Source organism: Danio rerio, chromosome 20, assembly GCF_049306965.1.
Source record: "Danio rerio strain Tuebingen ecotype United States chromosome 20, GRCz12tu, whole genome shotgun sequence".
Classification (NCBI taxonomy): Eukaryota; Metazoa; Chordata; class Actinopteri; order Cypriniformes; family Danionidae; genus Danio; species Danio rerio.
Window position 1 is genome coordinate 2,419,658 of NC_133195.1, and position 27,843 is coordinate 2,447,500.

At 37.3% G+C, this 27,843-nt stretch overlaps 1 protein-coding gene across 50 annotated transcripts in view; it reads right to left on the reverse strand.

Moving 5' to 3' along the window:
* The window catches only part of wu:fi46h04, a 132,646-nt gene that overhangs the window by 57,851 nt on the left and 46,952 nt on the right, over nucleotides 1-27,843 (reverse strand). For all 50 annotated transcript variants that reach the window (XM_073934021.1, XM_073934019.1, XM_073934008.1 and 47 more), the window contains exons 2-5: nucleotides 23,771-23,957; nucleotides 21,664-22,056; nucleotides 18,530-18,727; nucleotides 2,062-2,166 (exon numbers count right to left, since the gene is read on the reverse strand). In XM_073934021.1, coding sequence (XP_073790122.1) covers nucleotides 2,062-2,166; nucleotides 18,530-18,727; nucleotides 21,664-22,056; nucleotides 23,771-23,944 — 870 coding nt within the window. In that variant the 5' untranslated portion in view covers nucleotides 23,945-23,957. The remainder of the gene's footprint in view (nucleotides 1-2,061; nucleotides 2,167-18,529; nucleotides 18,728-21,663; nucleotides 22,057-23,770; nucleotides 23,958-27,843) is intronic.

Genomic DNA, 27,843 nt, shown 5'->3' on the forward strand with positions numbered 1-27,843 from the left:
AGAGTCTGTACCGCAGCTGCATCGAACAAAACAAACCATATCCAGAGATCACATTACTTTCAATATTACTTTCAACTGCAGAACAATGTAAAATACACTATACTATATACACTGCTTTACTTTAGGAGATTTTATCATACATCACATACATTATATTATATTATATTATATTATATTATATTATATTATATTATATTATATTATATTTATATTATATTATAGATTTTTTTACTTTAAGTCATTTTGCTAAACATGTTTTGAATGTGTATTTAAATTTTGGCATATTTGTATATTTATATTTAAATATATATATTTAAATATAAAGTTTCATTAATTTGCGTTGTGTTAAGTTGCATTAAAATGCATTAAGTTGCATTACGTTAAATTGCATTAAGTTAAGTTGCGTTAGGTTAAGTTGTGCTAAGTTACGTTACATTTGGTTAAGTTGCGCTAAGTTGAGTTGCATTAAGTTAAGTTGCATTAGGTTAAGTTGCGTTTGGTTAAGTTGCGTTTGGTTAAGTTGCGCTAAGTTAAGTTGCATTAAGTTAAGATGCGTTAGGTTAAGTTGCGCTAAGTTAAGTTGCGTTTGGTTAAGTTGCGTTTGGTTAAGTTGCGCTAAGTTAAGTTGCGTTTGGTTAAGTTGCGTTTGGTTAAGTTGCGCTAAGTTGAGTTGCATTAAGTTAAGATGCGTTAGGTTAAGATGCGTTAGGTTAAGTTGCGCTAAGTTAAGTTGCGCTAAGTTAAGTTGCACTAAGTTAAGCTGTGTTAAGTTAAGCTAAGTTAAGTTGCGTTATGTTACCCTAAGTTAAGTTGCGCTAAGTTGCGTTAAGTTATGTTACCCTAAGTTAAGTTGCACTAAGTTGCGTTACCCTAAGTTAAGTTGCGCTAAGTTAAGTTGCACTAAGTTAAGCTGTGTTAAGTTAAGCTAAGTTAAGTTGCGTTATGTTACCCTAAGTTAAGTTGCGCTAAGTTGCGTTAAGTTATGTTACCCTAAGTTAAGTTGCGCTAAGTTGCGTTACCCTAAGTTAAGTTGCGCTAAGTTGCGTTAAGTTCAGTTGCATTAGGTTAAGTTGCGACAAGTTAAGTTGCGTTAAGTTGCACTAAGTTAAGCTGCGTTAAGTTAAGCTAAGTTAAGTTGCGTTATGTTACCCTAAGTTAAGTTGTGCTAAGTTGCGTTAAGTTCAGTTGCATTAGGTTAAGTTGCAACAAGTTAAGTTGCGTTAATTTGCATTAGGTTAAGCTGCGCTAAGTTAAGTTGAGCTAAGTTAAGTTGTGTTGCGTAAAGTTACGCTACATTACATTAAGGTTGTTTAAGTTTGGTTATGTTGTGTCACGCTATCTTAAGTTACGTTACAGTAAGTTAGGTTATATTATGCATTTATTAACTTCAAATCATTTTGCTGAACATGTTTTGAATGATTATATAAATTTTGGGATTTGTATTTATATACAGTATATTAATTTTTTAAGACTATTATTTTATATTATATTATACATTAAATACTTTTGTTGAATATGTTTTAAACTTATTTTAAAATGTTCAGGTATGAAATTTGTAATCCAATTTCAAATGTATTTTCTGTAAATAAACGATATGTTTTATGACCTTATGTGACATTATAGCTTATATCATTAAGTATTTTTGCACTGCACTGTACACATGTTGCTTGGTATGGCAAATCTGTTTACACCCTTTAACATTACTTTTACAATTTTTGTAACAACACTAAACTCTAAAAAGTTAGCACTCAGCCATTTCTTCCCCCAAGTAATGAAAGAGCTGCTCTCCAAGTTAACACAAGCTTTCAAATGAGCTGAAATTTAAACTGTAAAACTTGCAGCATTGTATTTGCTTGTCAAGTGTTTTTAACTCATTTGATAACCACCATTTTTGTGGTAGTAAATTTGCATAAAATAATAAAACAAAAATTCTTCCAATAAAAAAAAAAACAGACAGTTTTTGTTCTTGACATTTCTTTATCTAGCAGATGTTTCTATGAAAGCGATTTACAATGTGATGAAAATGATGAACACATTAATCAGACACAGATGGACACTCACCCTCTGCTCAGCGTTGTCTTTAAAACTCAGTGCGAAGTAATCCTTCTCCACCAGATTCAGGTGCTCACACACTTCAAAAAACAGGTACTGGCCTTTCGCCCGTTTCTGGAGACACACACAGAAGACAGATATTCATTCACACAGTGAGTCACCCGACATTAAGCGAGTGAATGGCACAAGCAGCCCAAAACATTTGGATACTGAGGCTTAAAGGCTTCTCAACGCCGCGTTTCTGTTGCAGGGAACGAAACAGCTGCAACTAAACAAAGTTATGCCACCAGTGCGCTAGTTTAAAGCTCCAAGCTTATAGCTACACCAAGGCTAACACACACACACACACACAGGATTAACTATAGCAGCAGGCCGTTCACATATCGCATCTTCAGTTTCGTTATTTCCAATATTAGAATATATGACAATACGTGTGCGCAAGCAGAGCGATGCGCTCGCGCCTTTCAGATGCACCATATAGAAAACATCTCACGCCGTAGCACTGACAGTTGTGCTTGGCTTTCAGTGCAATGTAAACAAAAGATATGTTAGACGCTTAAATTTACATTAGAGATGATCACCATGAAAACAGGATTATTCTTCAGACTATATAACCGTACAACCAAAATCTAGAATGGTTGCATCCCTAATTGTTCTGCTGTTCAAAACATACCGCCTACTCTTCCATTATTCAGCCAGTTTCTAGAACGTTCTCCCCTTTTAGTGCAAAAACTTTTGGAGTTCTATAAAAGCTGTTCGGCATTACTTGTTTTGGCTGATTTAAACAATTATAAACAACTCAAAACAGAAATATTTTGATGTTCTGATAGCGATTCCCAAGTAGAAGCATCACTTCCTGCCTTCCATCTGAGATTTGCGCGTCAGTAATGACGTCATGTGAAAACAACCTATACGGCAGCTTCCGGTTCATTCATTCATTTTCTTGTCGGCTTAGTCCCTTTATTAATCTGGGGTCGCCACAGCGGAATGAACCGCCAACTTATCCAGCACATTTTTATGCACAGAGGATGCCCTTCCGGCCACAACCCATTTCTGGGAAACATCCACACACACTCATACACTGTGGACAATTTAGCCTACCCAATTCACCTGTACTACATGTCTCTGGATTGTGGGGGAAACCGGAGCACCCGGAGGAAACCCACACGAACGCAGGGAGAACATGCAAACTCCACAAAGAAACACCAACTGAGCCGAGGCTCGAACCAGCGACCTTCTTGCTGTGAGGCGACAGCACTACCTACTGCGCCACTACGTCGCCGCTTCCGGTTCATGTGGACTTTAATGTCTTCAAAATGTTTCAAAATAGAGTTTGAGAGAATATCAGAGGTCATCCATGCAAAAACAATGATTCTGTCATCATTTCTTCGCCCTCGTGTCGCTCCAAGCCTGACTTTCTTCCATGCAAACATAAAAGATCACATTTGGAAAATGTCTCAACGTCCACTTCTGTCCATAAAACTCAGAAGAAAGAAGTCAGCAGGCTCCAAAACAACAGTCCGTAGGGGAAAGACGACAGGAACAATGTGATGGTGACTTTTGGGGTGATTCTTGAACTCTGTGTAAATGGCAGTGGAGTGAGTGTGAATGGGGCCTTAGAGTCGGCATGAAGCGACACACACACACACACACACACACACACACACACATTTAGGTCATAATAGACCTATTTGAATCGTCCCATGCGCTCTAGACACTGGCAGACGCTGGTCTTGCTAGTGTGTGTGTGTGTGTGTGTGTGTGTGTGTGACTCTTGAGGAATGAGAGGCCTGTTTCCTCTGCAGACATCAGGATCTTCCAGCATTAGTCACTGAGGAGGATCAGAGGACAATAAACATCTCTCAGCCCATGATGCACTCACACACGCCAAACAAATAAAACCTGGAAACCAGTAATATAATATCAGCAGGCTCATTCAAGCTATAGCTCTGCGTCCGTTCAAAGATGCGAATCAGATTTATGATGAAAGACGAAAGAATTATGTGCAAAACTAGAGTAAAGCAGCGTTTCAATCAAATGAGAAACAAAACAGAATAAAATCATCACTTCCAGATAAACCTGCACAAATATCAGTCAGAGAAATGTAGCTTAGTGCGTTTGGGGAAGCCGCTGTGGTGTTTTTTCTTCTCTAATAAATGAGTTGCGCCTCAGAAGATGGAAAGTGGTCCTTTTGGAGGTGTGAGACGCTCTTTGGGAGCGCAGACTGATGCTCAAGACTATAATACTAGAATATTAATAATACTGAAGCACTGGGATGATGGACTGACAGCTGAGGCCTTTAAGAAATGAGCAAAACAACATTTCAGATGTTCTACAGTGTGCTGGAAATGCTCCAAACTCCATTAACTCAGCGGTGCATCTAAATGTCTCTGTTTGTTGTGTTCAGAGCCGTTGTGTCATCATCATGGCAATACGTCTCCACCCTCTGTCCCAGGAGCACCTGAAGTCTAGAAGGGATACAGCTGCAGATACTCACATTTCTGTGACACTGTTGAACAAATATTAATATTCTTACATTACTGTGAGGGCAGGTTTAGGGTTGGGTAGGGGTATACATTAATACAATACAACTTAATGGGTAATTTAATGAATGATATACACTCACTGGTACACCCGTCTGCTCATTAATGCAAATTTCTCATCGGCCAATCAAATGGCAGCAACTCAATGCATGTAGGCATGTAGACATGTTCAAGTCGATCTGCTGCAGTTCAAACCGAGCATCAGAATGGGGAAGAAAGGGGATTTAAGAGACTGGACAATAGAAGATTGGAGAAACGCTGCCTGCTCTGATGAGTCTCCATTTCTGCTGACACATTCGGATGGTCGGGTTAGAAATTGGCATCAACAACATGAAAGCATGAATCCATCCTGCCTTGTATCAGCGGTTCAGGCTGGTGGTGGTGTAATGGTGTGGGGGATACTTTCTTGCCACATTTTGGGCTCATTAGTACCAATTGGTACTAATGAATCGTGTCAACTCCACAGCCTACCTGAGTATTGTTGATGACCATGTCCATCCCTTTATGACCACAGTGTGCCAATCTTCTGATGGCTACTTCCAGCAGGATAATGCGCCATAAAGCGTGAATCGTCTCAGACTGGTTTCCTGAACATGACAATGAGTTCACTGTACTCAAATGGCCTCCACAGTCACCAGAGCTCAATCCAATAGAGCACATTTAGGATGTTAAGGCAAAAGGGCGCCCAACCTGGTGCTAATAAGGTGTACCTAATAAAGTGGCCGGTAAGTTTAAGTAAGTCATGTTATCATTACTGTTTTTACACTACTGTAAGGGTAGTGGTTGGACTAAATATTGATAAAATACAATTTAATAAACAATTTAATGAAAAATAGAAGTAATTATCATCATAATTACTGCTCTTACATTACAAGGTTGGAGTAGACGTTAATAAAATACAATTTAATAAATAATATAAATAATTCTCGTTATAATTAATATTTTAAACTCCTATGAGGGTTAAAAAATAAAATTTAATGGGTAATTTAAAACATAACATAAATATTTCTGGTTAACGTCTGGCCGTAGCTGTATCTCTTCTGAAGCTGTACTCTCCATTAGAGCTGTGTTGTAACGGTCGAGCTTGTTTACACTCGCCGCTCTCCTAATGTATGTTTCACTAATGCAGCGTTTCCACTGTTGACCCTGTGAAACGCAGATCCATTAGCGGCGTCGGTGGAGTTTACCGAGTATAACGTCTGATCACTCATCGCTAAATCTGCTGTTAGTGAATGCGTGGATTAGTTTGTGTAATTGCATCCATAACAGCAGCTTATGGTGTTTAGTGTGTCATGTCATAAGCAGACACCGTGAGAGCTGATACGGGTGTGTGTGTTTTGGTTTTGGTCACAGACACCTGCAGCATCAGCACAGATGGAGCTCTTAGGGCTCATTCACACCACATGCATGTTTGCTTCTAACAACGCGGCACTCAGGAATGGGCTTAACAAAGCGAAACATAGCATGAGGTCCATGTGATGTGATATTATGAATGTGATGTAACAGCGACAATAACGGACCCATTAGAAACAGGAAAACAACCTGTTACGATAAGCACTTAAAGATGCAGTAGGATATCTGGACAAAACCACAGTAAGCACTAAATAATAAACTGTAATTAAAACAGTTGTCATGGCAACTTTCTACTAGGGATGCAGCGGTTACAGATTTTGGTTGTGCGATTATAGTCTGAGGAATAATCACAGTTATCACGATTATTGTGCATTCATTAACTTTAAAACACGGCTGGTTTAGGAAATCACATGAAAACTCCTGATTTTTTAAAGCGTTGTTTATTGCTGCTCAGTAACCAAATAATGACACAAAATAATATTAAAAAACAAACAATAGTTTATTTCTCGTTGGACTTCTAAATAAATGAAAAAAAAAATTTCATTTAAATATAAGTAATGATATCACACTGAAAATAAATGCCAATAAATAAAAAATTAAATTAAATTTAAATAAATACATTAATATATATATATATATATATATATATATATATATATATATATATATATATATATATATATATATATTTTATATATATATATATATATATATATATATATATATATATATATATATATATATATTAATTTAAAATAAAATTAATTACAATAAATAAATAAATACAATAAAAATTCATTAATATAGATTTTAATAAATTAAAATTTATTAATTAATTAAATGTAAATAAATTTAAAATAATTGAAAGTATATACATATTTTTTAATAAATGAATTTAAAAATAAATTAATAAATACATTTTAAATGATTTTTTAATATATTAAAATAAATAAATAAATAAATATTTTTAATAAATGAATTTAAAATAAATTAATAAATACATTTAAAATTATTTTTTTAAATAAATTAAAATAAATAAATAAAATAAATAAATAAATAAATAAATAAATAAAGTAGTATTTGTCTAATGTAAATCTAAGATATCTTACATATTAGCTAATTACATATCTTACATAATAGCTAAGTATTTCCCTTTTACAGTGAACAAATGTATTCAAAGGCTGCTGAACCTTTAGATCAACTAAATAACAAAATTGTTTGGTATTTTTCATTTTGTATTTTTCATATTGTAGTGTGTTTTTCAGTGTAGCGCGCTCGCGGCATTCTTTTAACTAGTAGGTGCGTCTGGAAAGCACAAGTCCCTCGCTCCATATATGCAAGCCATGCGCCTCCATTGGAAATAACGAACTTGCGCGTGCAAAAGACGCGATATGTGACTGGCCCTTACTTAATAGTTAATTAAGCCATAGCTAATCCAGTGTGCATGGTGTACAGGACAAGCTCTGAACTTCAAACAAGCACTCAGTTGGCATCACTTTAAGTTGCAGCAGTTTTGTTCCATGCAAAATCACGGTGTTGAGAAGCCTTCACGATTAATTAACCGTGACGAATTAAAGCGCGGTTAATAGTGAAATCGGTTAATCGCTGCATGCCTACTTTCTACTATAAACAAGCTTGAACGATTGTCCCACTTCCGAACTCTTCTGATTGGTCCACTGCTTTTGGATCGAACCAGCGACCTTCTTGCTGTGAGGTGACAGCACTACCTACTGCGCCACCGCGTCACATGCAGTATATATTGTGCATCCATAATCATTAAGATCTGTAAGAGGACTTGATGCAGCGGTGCCTCCATCTGTCCTGCAGTGAACTCGACTGGTCAGCTCCACACACACACTCAAATAACACTCCGCTATCACCCTAGGTTAACAGCAGATTGAGCGGTGATGTAAAGAAGTCGATGATTGTATTTGCATGTCCTGACCGATGTACTGTCACCACAGACCAGTCAATAACAATATATGCATGCATGCATGTGTGTATAATAAACATACACAGTACACACACTTAAATTAAGTCAAAACTACATTTTAATTAGCGATTAATCGAGATACATTTTTGCCCAGCACTAAAAATCTACAGTTGAGGTCAGAATTATTTCATTTCTAATAACAGGTTTGTTTTACCTTTGCCATGATGACAGCACATACTTTTTGACTAGATATTTTTTTAGAACCTAGTATTCAGCTTAAAGTGACATTTAAAAGTTTAACTAGGTTAATTAGGGTAAAGTTAGGGTAATTAGGCAAGTGATTGTGTTACAGTGGTTTGTTCTGGAGACAATCCAAAATAAATATTACTTATATTTAATAATATTGACTTATAATAATTTTAATAAATTTTGAAAAAATCCTTCTGCAGAAGAAAAAATATTATAGGAAATACTGTGAAGAATTCCTGAATCTGTTAAAAATCACTGTAAAAAACATCACAAATATACGAAAACTATTAAATACGTCACAGAAGGGCTAATAATTTTGCTCCATACATAACTTTGATTTATAATAACTTCTACACCAGGGGTTCTCAACTGGTTTGGCCATGGGACCCACATTTGTACATCGTCATCAAGCGGCGACCCAAATTTTTAGGAATTATAATACAATTTTAGGAATTATAATTACTTTGTATTTATTTTTTAATATACACAAGTAGTGACTGATAAATCATAAGAAAATCACCAAGACTTACAAATAAACTATATTTTATTGCTGTCATTTAACAAAATGTATCAAATTATAGAAATATTACAGAGTAAAAACAACAAATACTGTAAACAGTGGTTAGGGTAAGGAAAGGTTCAGTTACCATGAACTAAATTGAATTGTTAGTAAAACATGTTGTCTGGTTTCTAAATGTCGTTGTAATTTAGAAGGTTTCGTGCTCTCTTTCGTGCTCTACTTATGACACACTGAGGCTTAAAATCTTTTTTTTTGTTGTCAATATAAATCCATACTTTACATATTCAGGGGCGTACTTGCGCTTCGACATATTTGTTGCTATATTTAAATGAAATTTCACATGTCAAACGGTACGGTTGTCGTGCATGCATTTCAAAATAAGAGTCAAAATAACTTAAAAATTAAACTTTTGATGTTTTTTTGACCACACACTCCGCGACCCACTGAAAATGTTCCCCCACCAGTTGAGAAACACTGTTCTACACTACCTGACAAAAGTCTTGTCATGGATCCCAGCTGTAAGATCAACAAATAATATCTTGACTTCAAGTTGATCATTTAGAAAAGTGGCAGAAGGTGAATTTTCCCCATCAATCCTCTGTTGATCTGTATCCCAATCATCACTAATACTGTAGAAGACCTACTGGAACCACCATGGACCCAAGATTCTCACTGAAATCAGTCAAGTGAAGGAGAAATCATGGTTTGGGGTCATTCAGTATGGGGGCGTGCGAGAGATCTGCAGAGTGGATCAACATCAACAGCCTGAGGGATCAAGACATTTGTGCTGCTCATTACATTACAAACCACAGGAGAGGGACAATTCTCCAGCAGGATAGCGCTCCTGCTCATACTTCAGCCTCCACATCAAAGCTCCTGAAAGCAGAGAAGGTCAAGCTGCTCTAGGATTGGCCAGCCCAGTCACCAGACATGAACATTATTGAGCATGTCTGGGGTAAGATGAAGGAGGAGGTGTTGAAGATGAGTCTTGATGAGCTCTGGGAGTCCTGCTGAACACTTTCTTCTTCATTCCAGATGACTTTATTAATCAGTGATGTGAGTCAGTGCAGAGATGTATGGATGCAGTCCTCCAAGCTCATGATGGAGTCAGACACAATATTCATTCTGTCTCCACTGCAGCAGGACTTTATATTCTTTACTGGACATTATTTCTGTTCAGTGATGAGACTTTAGTCTAAGCAGAGTCAGAGCTTACTGTCCTAATGAAATCATTAATAATCAAGGCATGATCAGAATAAATTGTGGTCCAATAAGCATCATCTAGAGGCCTTTGCCTTTCATATAAGCCACTTTTGATACCAAATGATCAACTAGAAGTCAAGTTATTATTTGCTGTTCCTAAATCTTAGATAGCCGAGAAGACTTGTTTCAGGTAGTGAACATATATCAAATATCTAAAAAGTAATAGACGTTTTAAAATCCTGTCATAATCTATAAATCCTGCAACGCGTGGGAACCCTTAAGTGGTTTCGGTTTAGATGAATGAAGCGGATGACTACTATGAGCAAATGAAAGAATAAGAGCAGAGGAAAAACCAGGACTGAATGAAAGACAGAAACTGAGAGAAACAAACGGATCAGAGGAAGACTGACAGCGATTAAAGACTAGGAGCTGAATGGAGAAGGAGAGGATGTTTGAAGAGGCTTTATTGCAGGATCGGTAGTGCTACAGGAGAACCACAGAGACTCATTGTGAACCAACGTCCTGCGGCATTAGCGTCAAACACACCCTCAGGCCTCATATTACCATCACACACACACATACACACAGAGGGTTCTCAATCGCCTGTTATTCAACCATTTCATAACATCCGGATTTTGGTTCCAAGAAAACACACAGCGACTGCATCTCTGCACTTACAGCATTAAAAACACAAGCGTCCGGCTGTTATATAGGTCACCGCGCTCTGATTGGCTGAGAGAGCTTGCGCGCTGTGATCGGCTGCAATGTGATTGGCTGGGTGTTCATAAAGCATCTACTGATGATCAAAAGCAATCCTGCCATCAGCAGAGAAACACAACTATCACAGACGACATCACAGTGTGAGAATGATGTAAACACGGCATGTGACATTGTCATTTATTTATTTTTCTAACAGTTAAAATCAGCATTATTAGCCCTCCTGAATTATTTATTTATTTACACATATTTTCTGCCACAATTTCTGTTTAACGGAGAGAAGATGTTATCAACACATTTCTAATCATAATAGTTTTAATAACTCGTCTCTAATAACTGATTTATTTACTCTTTGCCAGGATGACAGTATTTCCCAGAGATGGGTTGCGGCTGGAAGGGCATCCGCTGCGTAAAAACTTGCTGGATAAGTTGGCGGTTCATTCCGCTGTGGCGACCCCGGATTAATAAAGGGACTAAGCCGACAGGAAAATGAATGAATGAATGATGACAGTAAATAATATTTGACTCGATATTCTTCAAGACTCTTCTATACAGCTTAAGGTGACATTAAAAGACTTAACTAGGTAAATTAAGTTAAACTTAGGGTAATTAGGCAAGTCATTATATAACAGTGGTTTGGAAGGAGTAACACGTATAATTTTTATTATGTCGTTAAGATTATTAATAAAGTTGAATGTTTAAGGGTCTAGATTACATGATGACCTCAGCGTCATCCCTCTTCAGAGTAAATCTGGAATTATATGTGTGTGACTGTTTTTCTGTATGCCATAGGATTTGTTTCCTCAGGGTCTGCCCCAAGCCCGGTCAGAGGTCATGGAGAACTTTTGAGTGGACCTGGACTCTTGAAGAACTAGAAACAGCTGTTTTCGGAGTTATTTGGCATTTTGTGTGGTAATTACTTTTTTAAGTAAATTTCTTTGCCTGAAAGATATACACTCATCGGCCACTTTATTAGGTACACCTTACTAGTATCGGGTTGGACGCCCTTTTGCCTTCGGAACTGCCTTAGCGTAAGGATGCTCTGTTGTTACGTTCTGTTATTAATATGCTAGCATGTTAAAATAAATCAGTATTTCAAAATGCAACATTTAATGTGTCACAAACTAAATAAGTCAATTTGTTATAAAAAAACGTATTAATAATTTAATAGTAATCTGACCAATTAGTTGTTAATAACCGATTAACGACCGTTGGTTGTTGGTTAGCAAAATTAACCAAAATGAGCATCCCTAGTTAAAACTGTTGGTTCCCTTAAAGGGTGATAATAATAATATTGACCTTAAAATGGTTTTTAAAAAAATAAAAAACTGCTTTAATTCTAGCCAAAATAAAACAAATCAGACTTTCTCCAGAAGAAAAAAATTAGAGGAAATACTGCGGAAAATTCCTGAATCTGGCAAAGCTCATTGGGAAATATTTGAATGAAACTTGGCTAATAACTTTGACTTCAACTGTATGTATTGTTTTATGTTAAAACCAAGCGGCAACCTCCCGCTCTCCCTCAGGAAGCCAATTCGGAAGTAACTAAAACTGCAATTCATCTGAAATTCCGCTAGTCCTGGCCGCTCCTGCTCCAAAATAGAGCAAACTTCAATTGAGCCCACTGTTAGAATGGCCAACTTTACAGCAGAAAAAAAGGTGTTTACAGCCTGCTACAAAAAAGATTTTGGTTAATACAGCTAATATTACCCTTCATGACAACTGTGAGGGGGGTTAATTTTTTTATAACTCATCCGTTTCCTTTATATTAAGTTTGCACAATTAAGGGCGTGGCCACTTGAGTGACAGCTAGGTCTCGTTGGTCGCCGTCACGTCACCTTAGCTGAATCCTGCAGATTAGCCACCGATCTCGGCATATTCATCGTATTTCTGTGTTGTTTTATGTGGCTTTACACAGTCAACTGCCTTTTAGACTTGTTTCCTACAATTATTAGATGGCATGGCATGCTGAGTGCACTTAATTGTGCTCAAAAACCATTCATGTGGCCTCCGTTTCCCATGTGAGTAAAGTTATATACTTATATACCATCTCTATACATGTATTCGTTTTATTTAAGATCATTTATATTTATATTTAGAGCTGTAATGCACTCCAGAATCTGACGGATTGATTAGCTGTAGGCTCTAGAACAGTCATCTGAAGCGTTGTCATACAGTGTTATGCTGGATTTCATCAATAGTCTTACATTAACTAACACAGACTATATCTGAAGTGTTTGGAAGTAATTCGCGTTTTCCTCCTGTTGAAAAACGTCATAAGAACAATGTTTAGTGGCTCAATGTGTTACAACAGTGTTTTTACAAGTCTAAACACTTTATTGATATAGTGTACAACCAAGCACAAGTGGTCAGAACACAAACGAGTCGCAGGTGATGAAGTATTAAGCGTTCTCCCAAAGTAAAGTGTGTCTGAACCAGGTCTAAGCTAAATGCCAGCAGGTGTCTCTAGCTCCGCCCACTCTCCGCCTCTTTGCCCTTGTTTGGTATCCCGCCGTGGGTGTGATGACGCGCGAACAAAATGGCGAGGGTTGGCTGCGCCTACTTGTGGCTTCTTTTGCGCTCTTTAGAAACCTATGGGTGACGTCACGGACACTACGTCCATATATTTTACAGTCTATGGTTAAAACTGATCAAACAAATTCTAGGCAACCAAAAAAAAAACAGGAACAGAAGCGCAGTAAAGATGGCGGCTCTCCCACATGCATTAGGGCTCGTTCAGAGTCCTGAGAGCCTCGGCGTCCCGATAAAGCGCCGCGTCTGGAATGCTTTGTGTGGGGCTGCGGCTTATGCGGAGACAGTGGCCGCTCATCTCTGAGTAAACATGCCAGCGGATCATGCATGAATACACCGGGACAATAGCGCTTAGTGATGCCTCAGCACTTTCCGGCGAGGGACAAAGCGGAGTGTGTTCGGAGCTCTCGGCGTGGCAGTAATGAGAGCACCAGCACAGCACACCTGATCACCTGCGCTGCTCGGGTCACGCCTGTTTGAGCACAGCTGACTTACACTGATCATTAATCTAACTCGAACCTAATGACATCTGCTTAATAACATGTATATCACTGCTGCAGCGCTGTGGGGGACTGATTTAAACTATCCCACGCATGAGTGTGTGTGAATATCTGTCTCAGTGTGTCTGCGTTTGTGTGTCTATATGTCAATATATGCGTGAGTGTGTGTGTGTGTGTGTGTGTGTGTGTTTGTGAGTGAGAATGTGCATGAGTGTGTTGTTTGTGTGTGTGACCATGTTTGTGTGTGTCTGCGTTTGTGCGTGAGTATGTTGTGCTTGTTTGTGTGCATGTGTGTGTTTGTGTGCGAGAATGTGTGTGAGTTTGTTGTGTTTGTGTGTGAGTTTATGACCTTGTTTGTGTGTGCATGTGTGTGTCTGTTTGCCTGCATGTGTGTGTGTGTGTGTGGGAGTGTCTGTGTCTGTGAGTATGTGCGAGTATGTGTGAGTGAGTGTCTGTACCCGTGTCTGTGCGTGAGTGAGTGAAGTTGGTGTTTTTGAGTGTGTCTGTGTGTTTATGACTGTGTTTTTATTGGTGTGTGTGTGTAATTGTGTCCATGTTTGTGTTACTGTGTGTGTGTGAGTATGTATTAGTGTGTGTGTGTGTGCGCGCGTGTGTAGTTCTGTGTGTCTGTGTTTGCGTGTGAGTGAGTGTGTGTGCATGTGTCTGTGCGTGTGTGAGTGTGTCTGTGAGTGAATATGCACGTGTGTGTTTGTGTGTGCTCTAGAGTGAGTGTGTGTGTGTGTGTGTGTGTGTGTGTGTGTGTGTGTGTCTGTGTCTGTAAATTTGTGCGTGAGAGTGTGTGTGTAAATATGTCCCTTAACGCATCGTCAGTGCTTGTGTGTTTTTGCGTGAGTGTGGTTTTTGTCGGTGTGTGAATGTGGGTGAGTGTGTTTGTGTGTGTGTGCGTGAGAGAGTTTGTTTTTTTGTGGGTGTGAACATGTCTGCTACTCAGTGCATCTCCAGTGTGTTCACAGTTTTTTATTTTATTGTGTGTATGTGTGTGTATGTGAATATTTACATGAGTGTGTGTGCATCTGTGTGTGTGAATATATAGAAATAGGTGCATGTATGTGTGTATGTGTGTGCGTGTGTGTATATTTACATGAGTCTGTCTGCTTTTGAGTGTATATATAAATATGTGTGTTTAAGTGCTTGTGTGTGTGTGTGTGTGTGTGTGTGTGTGTGTGTGTGTGTGTGTGTGTGTGTGTGTGTGTGTGTGTGTTCTCTACATCCTGAATTCAGCAGTAGCAGCAGACACTGTGTGTTGAACTCATGCGAGTTGACAGGCAATCAATAATCAGTCCTCCCTAACACACCCACCGAATCACTGCAGGGTCAGAGGTCATCGCCATGCATTTAATACTCCTGTCAGCACAATGCCTGATCCCATTACAGCTTCACTACCAAACGCACACACATCAGACTAATAATATACAATCACCGGCCACTTTATTAGGTACATTACAACTTTGAGCGTGGCATGGTCTAAACAAGAGGAAATATCCAGTGAGCGGCAGTTCTCTGGGGGCAAAGGCCTTGTTGATGCCAGAGGTCAGAGGAGAATGGCCAGACTGGCTCCAGCTGATAGAAAGGCAACAGTAACTCGAATAAGCACTCGTTACAACCGAGCTCTGCAGAAGAGCATCTCTGAACACACAACACGGCCAACCTTGAGGCGGATGGGCTACAGCAGCAGAAGAGCACACCGGGTGCCGCTCCTGTCAGCTAAGAACAGGAAACTGAGGCTACAATTCACACAGACTCACCAAAACTGGACAATAGAAGATTGGAGAAACGTTGCTGCTCTGATGAGTCTCCATTTCTGCAGCAGCATTCGGATGGTCGGGTCAGAATTTGGCATCAACAACATGAAAGCATGGATCCATCCTGCCTTGTATCAGCGGTTCAGGCTGGTGGTGGTGTAATGGAGATTTTCTTGGCACACTTTGGGCTCATCAGTACCAATTGAGCATCGTGTCAACACGACAGCCTACCTGAGTATTGCTGCTGACCATGTCCATCCCTTTATGAGCACAGTGTCTCCATCTTCTGATGGCTACTTCCAGCAGGATAACACGCCATAAACCGTGAATCATCTCAGACTGGTTTCTTGAACATGACAATGAGTTCACTGTACTCAAATGGCCTCCACAGTCACAGAGATTAATCCAATAGAGCAGCTTTGGGATGTGGTGGAGCGGGAGATTGGCATCATGGATGTGCAGCCGACAAATCTGCAGCAACTGTGTGATGCTATCATGTCAATATGGAGCAAAATCTGAGGAATATTTCCAGGACCTTGTTGAATCTCTGCCACGTAGGATTAAAGCAGTTCTGAAATGGGGTCCAACCCTGTACTAGTAAGGTGTACCTAAAAAAAGTGGCCGGTGAGTGTATTTATAGACACAAATCCAACAGGCGCTCGCACACACAGACCTCAATCAAGACAACAGGATTATTGTCATCCTGAATAATCATTTAAAAAATGCCATTAAAACTCAGCGAGACAAAGGTTTGAAAGGATTAGTGCAACGAACTGAATGACCCGTAATCTGACCCTTTAAACCTACTGATGACCCAGAGCGCCCATATCCACAACATCTGGATCACACACACACACGCTAAGACTTCATAACACACTACAACAGATCATGATCAGACATGATGCGAGTTTTAAAGGTGACATCGGATTAAATTTCCACTTTTGTTTTGCTTGTTGTGTTCAGCTGCTGCGTCTGCCAGCTCAGACGAGTTCAAACCAAAACATGCAGCTTGTTTTTTTACACAAACTAAGCATGTTTTTGCCATTATTTACAGGTTTCTCCACAGCAGAAGTGGTCATAGTCAGTAAAACACAGAGCGCAGTGAATGGGAGAGTATCATCATAAAAGAAAAACTTTTAGATGGTGTTTTAGAAAAAGAAAAAAACAATAGTGTGAGACTGATAACAGCAACACTGATTTACTGTCCTACCCCCATAGATGCTGCATGTCAAATGCCTTGTACAAGCGGTAATTAGTTTGTTGTAATGTGATGGAAAGATTATATAATACATACACTCACTGGCCACTTTATTAGGTACACCTTACTACAGGGTTCTTACGCCTTTTCCAACTTCAAATACAGCACTTTTCAAGCACTTTCAAAGCGCATTTGTATGCTTTTCCAGCACCTAATAACCACAGTTAATTAAGTTTATATATATATAGTATGTACTTTTTCACATTTAAATCCATTGTGCTATTTTAAAAAACAAAAAATTGTTGAGCACTTCAGAGCATAGATTTATTGAGATAGTTTACCCAAAATGAGTACAAAATACATTTTTTAAAGTTTAGTTTTTTGATGAAGTATGCTTTTAAAATGATCTTACAGTCAGATTTTGTTTGGGTGTAGTCCCAAACTTTCATGAATAGTCGTTCATGATATTTCATGTGCATTGTTATTTTTTTGCAGTCATTGGATTGGCGTTTCAGGTTTTAAAATATGTCTATAAAAATCTGACTTAAAAAATTAGGTTGCCTTAAATTTCAGAAGTTCAATAATCAAGTTAAAAAAATACAAATTAAAAACATTTCTAATAGGACATAATCAGTATTATTAACTTACAATTGTTAATAATTCAATTGAACACAATTCAACATCAGATTGTTTTGGCTAATTATTAGCTCCATAAATGCGCGCATGCGATGAACATTTTGCAATGTAAACTGGTCACACGACAATAATTTACGCACTCGCACAAATGCTCCCAAATATATTTTGAGGTCACATAGACAAAATTGTGTGCATATGCAACCAAAACAGTCACAATTTCAAGCCCTGCAAATTCAAGCAGGTTCAAGCACTTTGTCCAAAATCCAAGCACTTTTCTAACCTTGAAAACACTACAATAAAAATCAAGCATTTTCCAGGATTTCCAGCACCCGTAAGAACCCTGTACCTAGTGCCAGGTTGGACCACCTTTTGCCTTCAGAACTGCACATTTGTCGGCTGCACATCCATGATGCCAATCTCTCGTTACACCACATCTCAATGGTGCTCTATTGGATTTTGATATGGTGACTGTGGAGGCCATTTGAGTACAGTGAACTCATTTTCATGTTTAAGAAATCACACTTCAGAACATGACGTGTTATCGTGCTGGAAGTAGCCATCAGAAGATGGAGACACTGTGCTCATAAAGGGATAGACATGGTCAGCAACAATACTCAGGTAGGCTGTGGCGTTGACACGATGTTCAGTTGGTACTAATGGACCCAAAGTGTGCCAAGAAAAATCCCCCACACCATTACACCACCACCACCAGCCTGAACCGCTGATACAAGGCAGGATGGATTCATGCTTTTATGTTGTTGATGCCAAATTCTGACCCGACCATCTGAATGCTGCAGCAGAAATGGAGACTCATCAGAGCAGGCAGCGTTTCTCCAATCTTCTGTTGTCCAGTTTTGTTGAGCCAACTTACTATTTGTTGTTCCTAAAACTTGGATGGGTGACAAGACTTTTGTCAAGACAGCATCTGCGAAAACCAGCAGTTCACTGAACTCAAGCCTGCATTCTGGGCTGGTCTTTGGATTGGCATTAAGCTAACACTTCAAACTGTGATGCTGATGTCTGTGGTCATAAAATCTGCATGACTGGAGGAGAGTTCTCTGCTCTCTGCTCAGAATAAATCTCTTTTGTGAAAGATGACAAGTTTTAATGCTTTTTGGATCTTATAGAGGAACAGATCAACCCCACACTTAACGAACACTTAAAGATCACAGCATCACATGGCCTCTTTAAGATAACGCAGTTCACAAGAACTAATTTAACGTAAAGCACAGAACATTACTGATGATGTGGACAGATAGACAGACAGATGTACAGACAGACAGGCAGTCAGGGAGACGGCCGTACAGACAGAGGTACGCGTGAGACTCACCTCCACCTCACAGGAGAACTGGCTGCCGTCCAGCAAGGTGACGTGACACACCACCATCTTCATCTTCTTGCTGAGTTTGTGTGGCAGCAGCGCCGCGCTCTCCTCCGGCTGGATCACTTGCTCTTGCTCTTTCTTCTCCTCTTTCTTCTCCTCGCTCTCCTTCACCTCCGGCTCCCCCTCTCTCTCCTCCCTCGCAGGCTGCACACACACACACACACACACACACACACACACACACACACACACAGGGAGAGTTAGAGTTCAGACACGTGCTCATGTTTTCCACTGGAGCGAGCGCTGCTGGATGATGATGATGATGATGATGATGTCACTGGGCGGATACTGACTGATGGAGTTTGGCAGAAGCGTGTGGCGTAAGGAAGTGTTCAGTGTCTGGTGTGTCCAGCATATGATCTGGGGTCCGTTCTTCGTACCTCGCTTAAATGATCTAAGATTATTTGGCAGATCCTGGATCTTTTAATCTTGATAACTGATCTCTCGCTAATTTGGTTCTTCAAACAAGTTCGCGAATCAGATTAGAATGTCTGGATAAACTGATCTGAGATCGCTGCGTGTGTTGTGAAGGACAGATCTATCCATCCTCGAAATCATGATCAGCAATGCAGCGATTGGCTGACGGCACAGCAGCGTAATGACATCATCTGATTAATATTCAATTATCCATGTGAGCAAAATTACATCAAATTAGCAGTAAACGGTTTGTTAAATATGACACGTGATAACCTTCCACATTTGTTGTGAGCTGCAGGCTTTACACTTTCATGTGTCAAGAGTATTCATCATGTATTTTAATGCATATCAATGTATTTAGTTTTACATTTAGAAAAGATTTTCTTTATTATAGTAGCCGTTTTTTAATCGGTGTAAAGAATAACTGGTTGTTTACAAAAGCATTTTGATATTGGTAAAGGCATCTGCAACTTTTGTAAAGCATCAAATCACTGGCATATTAATTATCAAAACATGTTTATGACTGCATTAATGTATTATTGCTTTAAAAAAAGTCACATATTGTGCATTTCTATTATACACAATTTGTACTAAAGCGATCTAAAAAGTTCATATCAATAAGTTTTCTCTTCGCACCACCAGGTGGCAGTCTTTGTACTTTCATTTCGAGGGTGCAGATTGCATAAGTTTTATTAATATGTATAACTTTATTTTATTAATGACTATAACTTTTATATATATATATATATATATATATATATATATATATATATATATATATATATATATATATATATATATATATATATATATAGTTAAAAAATATGTACCATTTTCCCAAGTGTATATAACTACTACTGTAAGAAAATATCAGAATTCGGTACATACTTTCTGTATTATCTTTGCTTGAACTGAGCCGATCTAATCCTGTTTATATGAATTGAACCTGCTCCCGATCAGGTTTGACCTAGCAGAACTGTTGCTATGACAACAACTCTCGGATCAGCTTTGAAGAACGAAACGATCCTGGATCGTGTCAAATCGTCAATATCCAAATCCAGCTGAGTAATCCACGTACGAAGAACGGACCCCTGGATTAGAGCCCGAACGCAGGCGGGTTTATCAGCAGCCGGAGGCACAAAAGCTCCAGGAACTGAACTGAGAGACCATGAGATCAGAAACGTCATGCAGATCAGGACGGCATGCAGACCATTCTGGGTCGAGTTACTGCCGTGACCCAGGCATTTATACTTCTGCATGCAGCTTGTGTTGCTCTGCAATAACACTTCTGAAACGCTACGGAATAAAATCGCTGTCATAAATATTTCACGCGTAAATAAAAATTCACGCATCTGTAATTATGAACACGTAAAGGAAATTGAAGCGTACTCGTAATTTTACGAGGGTACAATTCCAAACTCTGCGATTAGAACAGACACATATACGACATTTTCTTTGTCTGTTTGTATACGCTTGATAAACTTACGAAGGGTGTACTTTACAAACACGAAACAGTTTCACCATGGACATGAAGACCTGATTATGAGTACGAATCAAAAATCGACACTCCACTGTCAAAACTACATCACCGCTGTCACGAGCATTAATAACAAGCGAGAGCCATCGATCACAACGATGTAAAAAAGACTAAAGTACATGGTCTAATCGGAAATAAAGAAAATTATTTATATATTTCATTGTTTAATGCATAAAATAGGCTAGTCTTTTTATAAACTAAGTTTAATTGATATGAAACTGATAATTGCATTTTTATTTCCTGTAAATAATAAAAGTTGCGGCAGATTGATGAAAACGATGCTGAACACCTGCGTGAACGGCCACAATAACTTCTTTTTTTTTATTTTTTTTTACATTGAAACAATATTAAAGTGATTTCTATCTACATGGCTGGCAAACGCAGCAGAAAAAAACTGCTGAATCTCTGCAAATATTTGTTTAACTTATAAATCAAATGTTGTCTGGTTTAGTGATGTTAGAAATGCATAGAAAAACGCAAAGCAGAATTCTCCTGAGCTCATAAACCCACTGATCACAGCCACTTTTGATGGATTTTAAGGTGGTTACTGAGGTTTGGTGTGTTACCTTGGGAGGTTTGGACTGAACAGGAGGAAAGGCTACTTGATCAACATTGCATTCCTTGAAAAAAACACTTGCAGTCTAGACACCGTCTCCTCATGCCTGTGATGCGGTACAATTCGAAACTCCGCCCATTAAAATAATGGCTTGGTCTTTATGCAGTAATATCACAATGATATTTAATTATTGATCGTGGGCCACAAATATCATTATGGCGATCATAATAGGATTAATCGTGCAGCCCAAAAACAGGCCGAGGATAGTGAGCATAATGTAAGTTAACGTTACAGGCAGCGAGCGTGTTTAACCTGAACATGACTGTTGATAACACCCATGACCCCCATCCCTAGAAAAGCTTGGGTCTATAGCGATCAGTGATTGGCTCCTGTACTAGTAGGTGGTTCGCTATATTGATCTTGACACTTTTTTCCATTCAAAACTATACGAGTGATCTGTCGTGTGTATATTCTATAGTCTTATGCACCATTTGCTTAATAGCAGTATTCAGTTCCTTATTAAAAACATCACACGGGCACCAGCTAACCAGTGTAAAGTGATGCTCTTACCTGTGTGTCAGCACTGCCGACAGACTTCTCCTCCTCTTTCTCCTTCTCCTCCTCTTCTTTCTCCTGCTCTTCCTCCTGTGGTCTGCTCTGAGCCTCCTCTTTCACCTCTACCTCCTCCGTCCGCTCTGCAGCTCCTCCGTCCGGCTGGTCTCCGCTCTTCTTCTCCTCCTCGTCCTCCTCCTTGACGCTCTTCTCCTCGATGGGCTCTGTGTGTGGCGTTGGGCTCTCAGCCGGTTTCTCCTGGCTCTGGGATTTCTGTCGTTTAAGCCATGGAGGCAGGAAGCGAGAGATGCCCTTCTCCTTCTTCTGTGCGCTGGCAGCAGGAGGACTGCTGGGGTCAGGAGATGCAGACGCTTCTGGCTCACTCTGGGGCTCCGCGATCTGATTCTCCTCCTGAGACATAAACACACAAGCGCTCAGACACTGCTGTCAGCTTTACTGCATAGCGTACTGCATTCACCTGATTCATCTGGCCTGATACGTCTGATTCACAGTTTTCACCTGATACATCTGATTTAACCCAATTGATCAGGTCTGATATGTCAGATTCGCAGCAATGATTTGATTCACTGTAATCTCATTTTGCATTAATCATCTGATTCGCGGTGATCTGATTCGCAGCAATTATCTGATTCCCAATAATCATCTGATGCACAATCATCTGATTCGCTGTAATAATCTGATTCCCAATTACCATCTGATTCACAATTATCATCTGATTCTCAGTAATCTGATTCACAGCAATTATCTGATTCACAATAGTCATTTGATTCACTGTAATAATCTGATTCACATTCATCATGATTCTCAGTAATCTGATTCACAACTATCTGATTCATAGTAGTCTGATTCACAGCAATTGTTTGATTCCCAAATATCATCTGATTCAATCATCTGATTCGCTGTAATAATTTGATTAACATTCATTATCCAAATCTCAGTAATCTGATTCACAGCAATTATCTGATTCACAATGATTCACAGTAATAATCTGATTCGCATATATCATCTGATTCTCAGTAATCCGATTCACAATAATCATCTGAGTCCCTGTAATAATCTGATTGACAATAACCATCTGATTCACATTCATCATCTGATTCTCAGTAATCTGATTCACAACTACTATCTGATTCATAGTAGTCTGATTCGCAGCAATTGTTTAATTCCCAATAATCATCTGATTCGCTGTAATAATTTGATTAACATTCATTATCCAAATCTCAGTACTCTGATTCACAGCAATTATCTGATTCACAATGATTCACAGTAATAATCTGATTCGCATTCATCATCTGATTCTCAGTAATCTGATTCAAAGCAATTATCTGATTCACAATGATTAGCTGTATTAATCTGATTCACATTCATCATCTGATTCTCGATAATATGATTCGCAGCAATTATCTGATTTACAATAATCATCTGATACGCTGTAATAATCTGATTGACAATAACCATCTGATTTACATTCATTATCTGATTCTCAATAATCTGATTCACAGCAATCATCTGATTCACAACAATCATCTGATTCGCTGTATTAATCTGATTCACATTCATCATCTGATTTTAAGTAATCTGATTTGCAGCAATCATCTGATTCACAATAATCATCTGATTCAGAACTATCTGATCCACTGTAATAATCTGATTTACAATAACCATCTGATTCACATTCATTATCTGATTCTCTGTAATCTGATTCACAGCAATTATCTGATTCACAATAATGATCTGATTCACTGTAATAATCTGATTTGCATTCATCATCTGATTCGTAGTAGTCTGTTTGATGCAATTAATTTATTCCCAATAATCATCTGATTCAATTATCGGATTCGCCATAGTAATCTGATTCACATTCATCATCTGATTCTCAGTAATCTGATTCACAGCAATTATTTGATTCACAATCATCTGATTAGTTATATTCATCTTCTTAACACATCTCGGGATGTAAACATGGCTTTTTTCACAAACAACTCATCCCTAAATCCACTACTTTAGCTCCTGCATACTGAGGTTTGTTCTGAATTAATGTCACTGCAAGTCTTTGCGTTGGCCAGTCACTGTCTAGCATGCAGATGAGTGATCTAAACTGTACCTGTGGTTGGTCGGCAGCAGCGGCTGCAGTGGGCGGGGCTTCACTCTCTGCTGGTTTGCTGCTTTGCTCCTCTGTTTGTGGAGGAACCGTCTCCTGCTCCTGCTGCTGCTCAACTTCAGGAACCTTCTCTGGTTCCTTCTTCACATCCGTCTCTGATCCCGCCTCTGTCGTCATCACGGCCGGCACACTAACACACACAGAACAAACAACAGCGTCAAAACACACGTGACAGACACATTACTGTTATACCGTAGAATGTACTTTAACCATAATAAATGTACTACAATTATTGATAAAGTCCGCATTTACTCGAAATGTTTATTTTCCTAGCTCACATTGATGTACGTAAGATGAATAATTAATCAGCGCAAGTTAATTCACTGAAGACTGTGTTTGTTTTGGTAATCTTCAATCAAAATCTGACCAGTTGATTTTGCATTTAGAGTGGCGTTCTATGTTGACATCAACCTGGGGGTTTCCATAGCAACTGCATATTATTACCCTCTCTGAAGCCTCATTCGCACTACGAACATTTCAACAGTGAGCGACTTCCGGCGACCTCAGTCTACGTGAGCAACAGCCACTGTTGACAACCAGGTGGGCGTGTCGAGCAACACAACAAAGTAGAGATTCCTTCAACTTTATGTAAATGAAGAGTGACTTCCTTGAGTGACAGCCAATAGGTGCAGCAGTAGAGCTCGCACGATTCTCTCTCAGCTCACTCAGAGGCTAATTGTATTCTCCATACTGTAGACATACACAGACCTGGGTTTGCAGCAAAGTCGCTGCTGGTGTCAATGAGGCATAACCGTTAGTTTGCTGAGGAAACAATTCACAAAAGAAAGCTCCGCCCCCTACTTAATATTCATCTTCAGCGTGAAGTACATCAACATACTGAAATAAGTCTCAGCAACTTCAGGTTCACACTGATTTGAAGAAATATGGATGAATAATTAATGTTTGCTTTTAAATATACATAGACATGTTAATATTGATTTATTAGTGAATTATTCATTTTTCTTTTTTTGGCTTAGACCCTTTATTAATACGAAGTAGCCACAGCGGAATGAACTGCTAACTTATCCAGCACGTTTTTTTTTTTACGCAGCAGATGCCCTTCCAGCCGCAACCCATCCTAGGGAAACATCCACACACACCAATTTATTAGTGAATTATTAATATTTTATTCAATATTATAAAAACATAATTAAACCATTAATTATGTGGACCAAAAAAATTTTTCTAAATGAATTAATTGTAAATATAATAAAATTTCAGAGAGACCTAAAGGGGCTTCAAACCTGCTTCTTACATTGCAAAATAATAATAATAATAATAATAATAATAATAATAATAATATTGTAATTGATAATGACAATAATAATAATAATATTAAAAATAGTAAAAATGATAATAATGATAAAATAAAAAAATATTAATAATTATTAAAATAATGATAATAATAATAACAATAATAATAATAATGATGATAAAAAATAATGATAATTTTTATTATAATATTAACAATGATGATTATTATATTATTAAAATACTTTAAAAACAACACTAATAATAATAATAATTATTATTATTAAAATAATGATAAAAACAATAATAATAATATAAAAATAATAATAGCAATGATTATAATGATAATATAAAAATAATGATAATAATAATACTATTAAAAATAATAATCATAAAAAATAATAATGCCAGTAATAGTAATAATAATGATGATGATAATAAAAATTAATAATAATGATAATAACAAAATTGATATTGACAATAATAATAATAATAATTATTATTATTAATAATAATGTTAATTATAAAAATAATAATAAACAATGATAATAATGATTATATTATTAAAATATTATTAAAAACAACAACAACAACAACAACAACAATAATAATAATATTAAAATAATAATAATAATGATAATATAAAAAATAATAATGACAATAATAATGATACTATTAAAAGCAATAATAAAAAAATCATAATAATGATAATAATAGTAATAATAATAATAATAATGATGATGATGATGATAATAAAAACAAATAATAATAATAAAAATAACTAAATTGATATTAAAAATTATAATAATAATAATAATAAAATTGATAATAATGATAATAATAATAATGAAAATAATGCTAAAAGACAATAATAAAATGTATAATAATAATTCAAATAATGATAATAATAATAAAATTGTTTATGACAACAAAACAAAAATAATAATAGTAATAATAATAATAATGACAGTAATAATAATATCAATAAAAAAAATATAATAATGAGGATGATGATAATGATGCTACATTTTTATTAGTACAAATGTTAAGACAACATCCATATCAGGCAAAAAAAAAAAAAACTAAAAACAACAAGTACATCAAACAACTAAAGCACGTTGATCATTTCAGAGAGCAGAAGTGATGTGAAAGCTGGTCAAGAAATCTAAATTTACTCGTATCCATCGTCACATCAAGTCATTCAGTGCAGGTAGACAAAGAGTCGGTGAAGAATGAGGAACATCAAAACCTTCTTTCATCCGAAAAAAAAAAGTGACTGATCAAACCACACCATGAGCAAACACACTACAGTATTCAGTGCTGAGGAGCGTCTGTGTGTGTCTGTTTAACACACAAACACAAGCTGATCAAACACAGGTATCTTATAACACACACACACACACACACACACACACACACACACGCACACACACACACATAATCAACTGAGCGCAGTTAAAAACACATAAAATAGAAGCACAACATGGTAATGTGCTGCAAAAACTAGTGATATTTCGAAAATGACTATTTATACACAGCAAAAAGGAGTTGATGAGTGCTGAAATAATGAAAATAAGATAATCCTTTCATTAGAGGACATGTAAGGTGATGAATTAAAGCAGATCTTGCAGACAGAATGTCGATCCACTGCATTTGAGAATGTTCACTGACTTTTATCAATACGATTCCATGAAATATTGATATTTAGGGCTGCAACTAACGATTATTTGACTTATCAATTAATCTGTTGATTATTTTATATAGAATTCCGCAGTTTCTGTTTATTTACTTGAGTAAATGTGTGTAAATTTATATTTATTCCATTTTTAAATTAATTACAGTAATATTGTTGACTAATGTGAAAATATTTATATGATTTACTTACAATACGGTTTATTTTCTGTCTTTTACTAGATATATTATATGAAAGATTAGCTTTGTTTACTAAATAAAGTGGATCTAATTGGATTTGCAGTTTAAACATCAAATAAAAGTTAAAACGGCATTACTTTTTATTTCATATATTAAGGTTTTAGTTATGATACTCACAAAAAATAATTTCACATAAATCTGCAGATTTTTAACTAAATTCTGCGCAGAAATAGCAAAATAATGTCAGCAGATTTCGTCTGACTTATAACTTATATTATTAATAATGAACTCTAGAAAAAACGTGATATGCAAACGGCCCCTAAAAAGCCGGCATCATTTGCGAACTCCAGCAGTTGATCTTGCACAGACATGCTGGATTCACCTGATTTGTTGAGCGATGGATTGCGAATTTACTCCTTGGCAGTTTGAGGGGTTCCCCACTTGTCCTTTTCCCCTTCACAACAAAACTTTCCAAATACGTCTGTTCCATACTCATTTTGCTACTTGTAGGTTAAATTTTGGGGCTCAAGAGGTCGAGATATAACCAAGAGAATACGCTCATTTTTCATAATAAAAGGATTTTCAGATTCAAAGATTTTTCATACTCAGTTAATAAATAAAACCGAAATAATTAATGATTTCTTGTGAAGCCCGGTACTAATTGATCCACAGACTGCCTACATTCCCTGACCTGGGGACTGAGGACCACTGTTTGAGAAGAGTCAAAAACTTACAGCACCTTAATCCAAAAACTATTGATATTTTAAAAAAATAATGATTCATGAATAGCAGAAAGGGTTTAAAAGTGTTGAAATAACTAAAATAATGTTTTCCTTTTATTTCAAGGACACATGAGGTGAATGATCAAAGCAGAAGCCACTGATCTCGCCAGC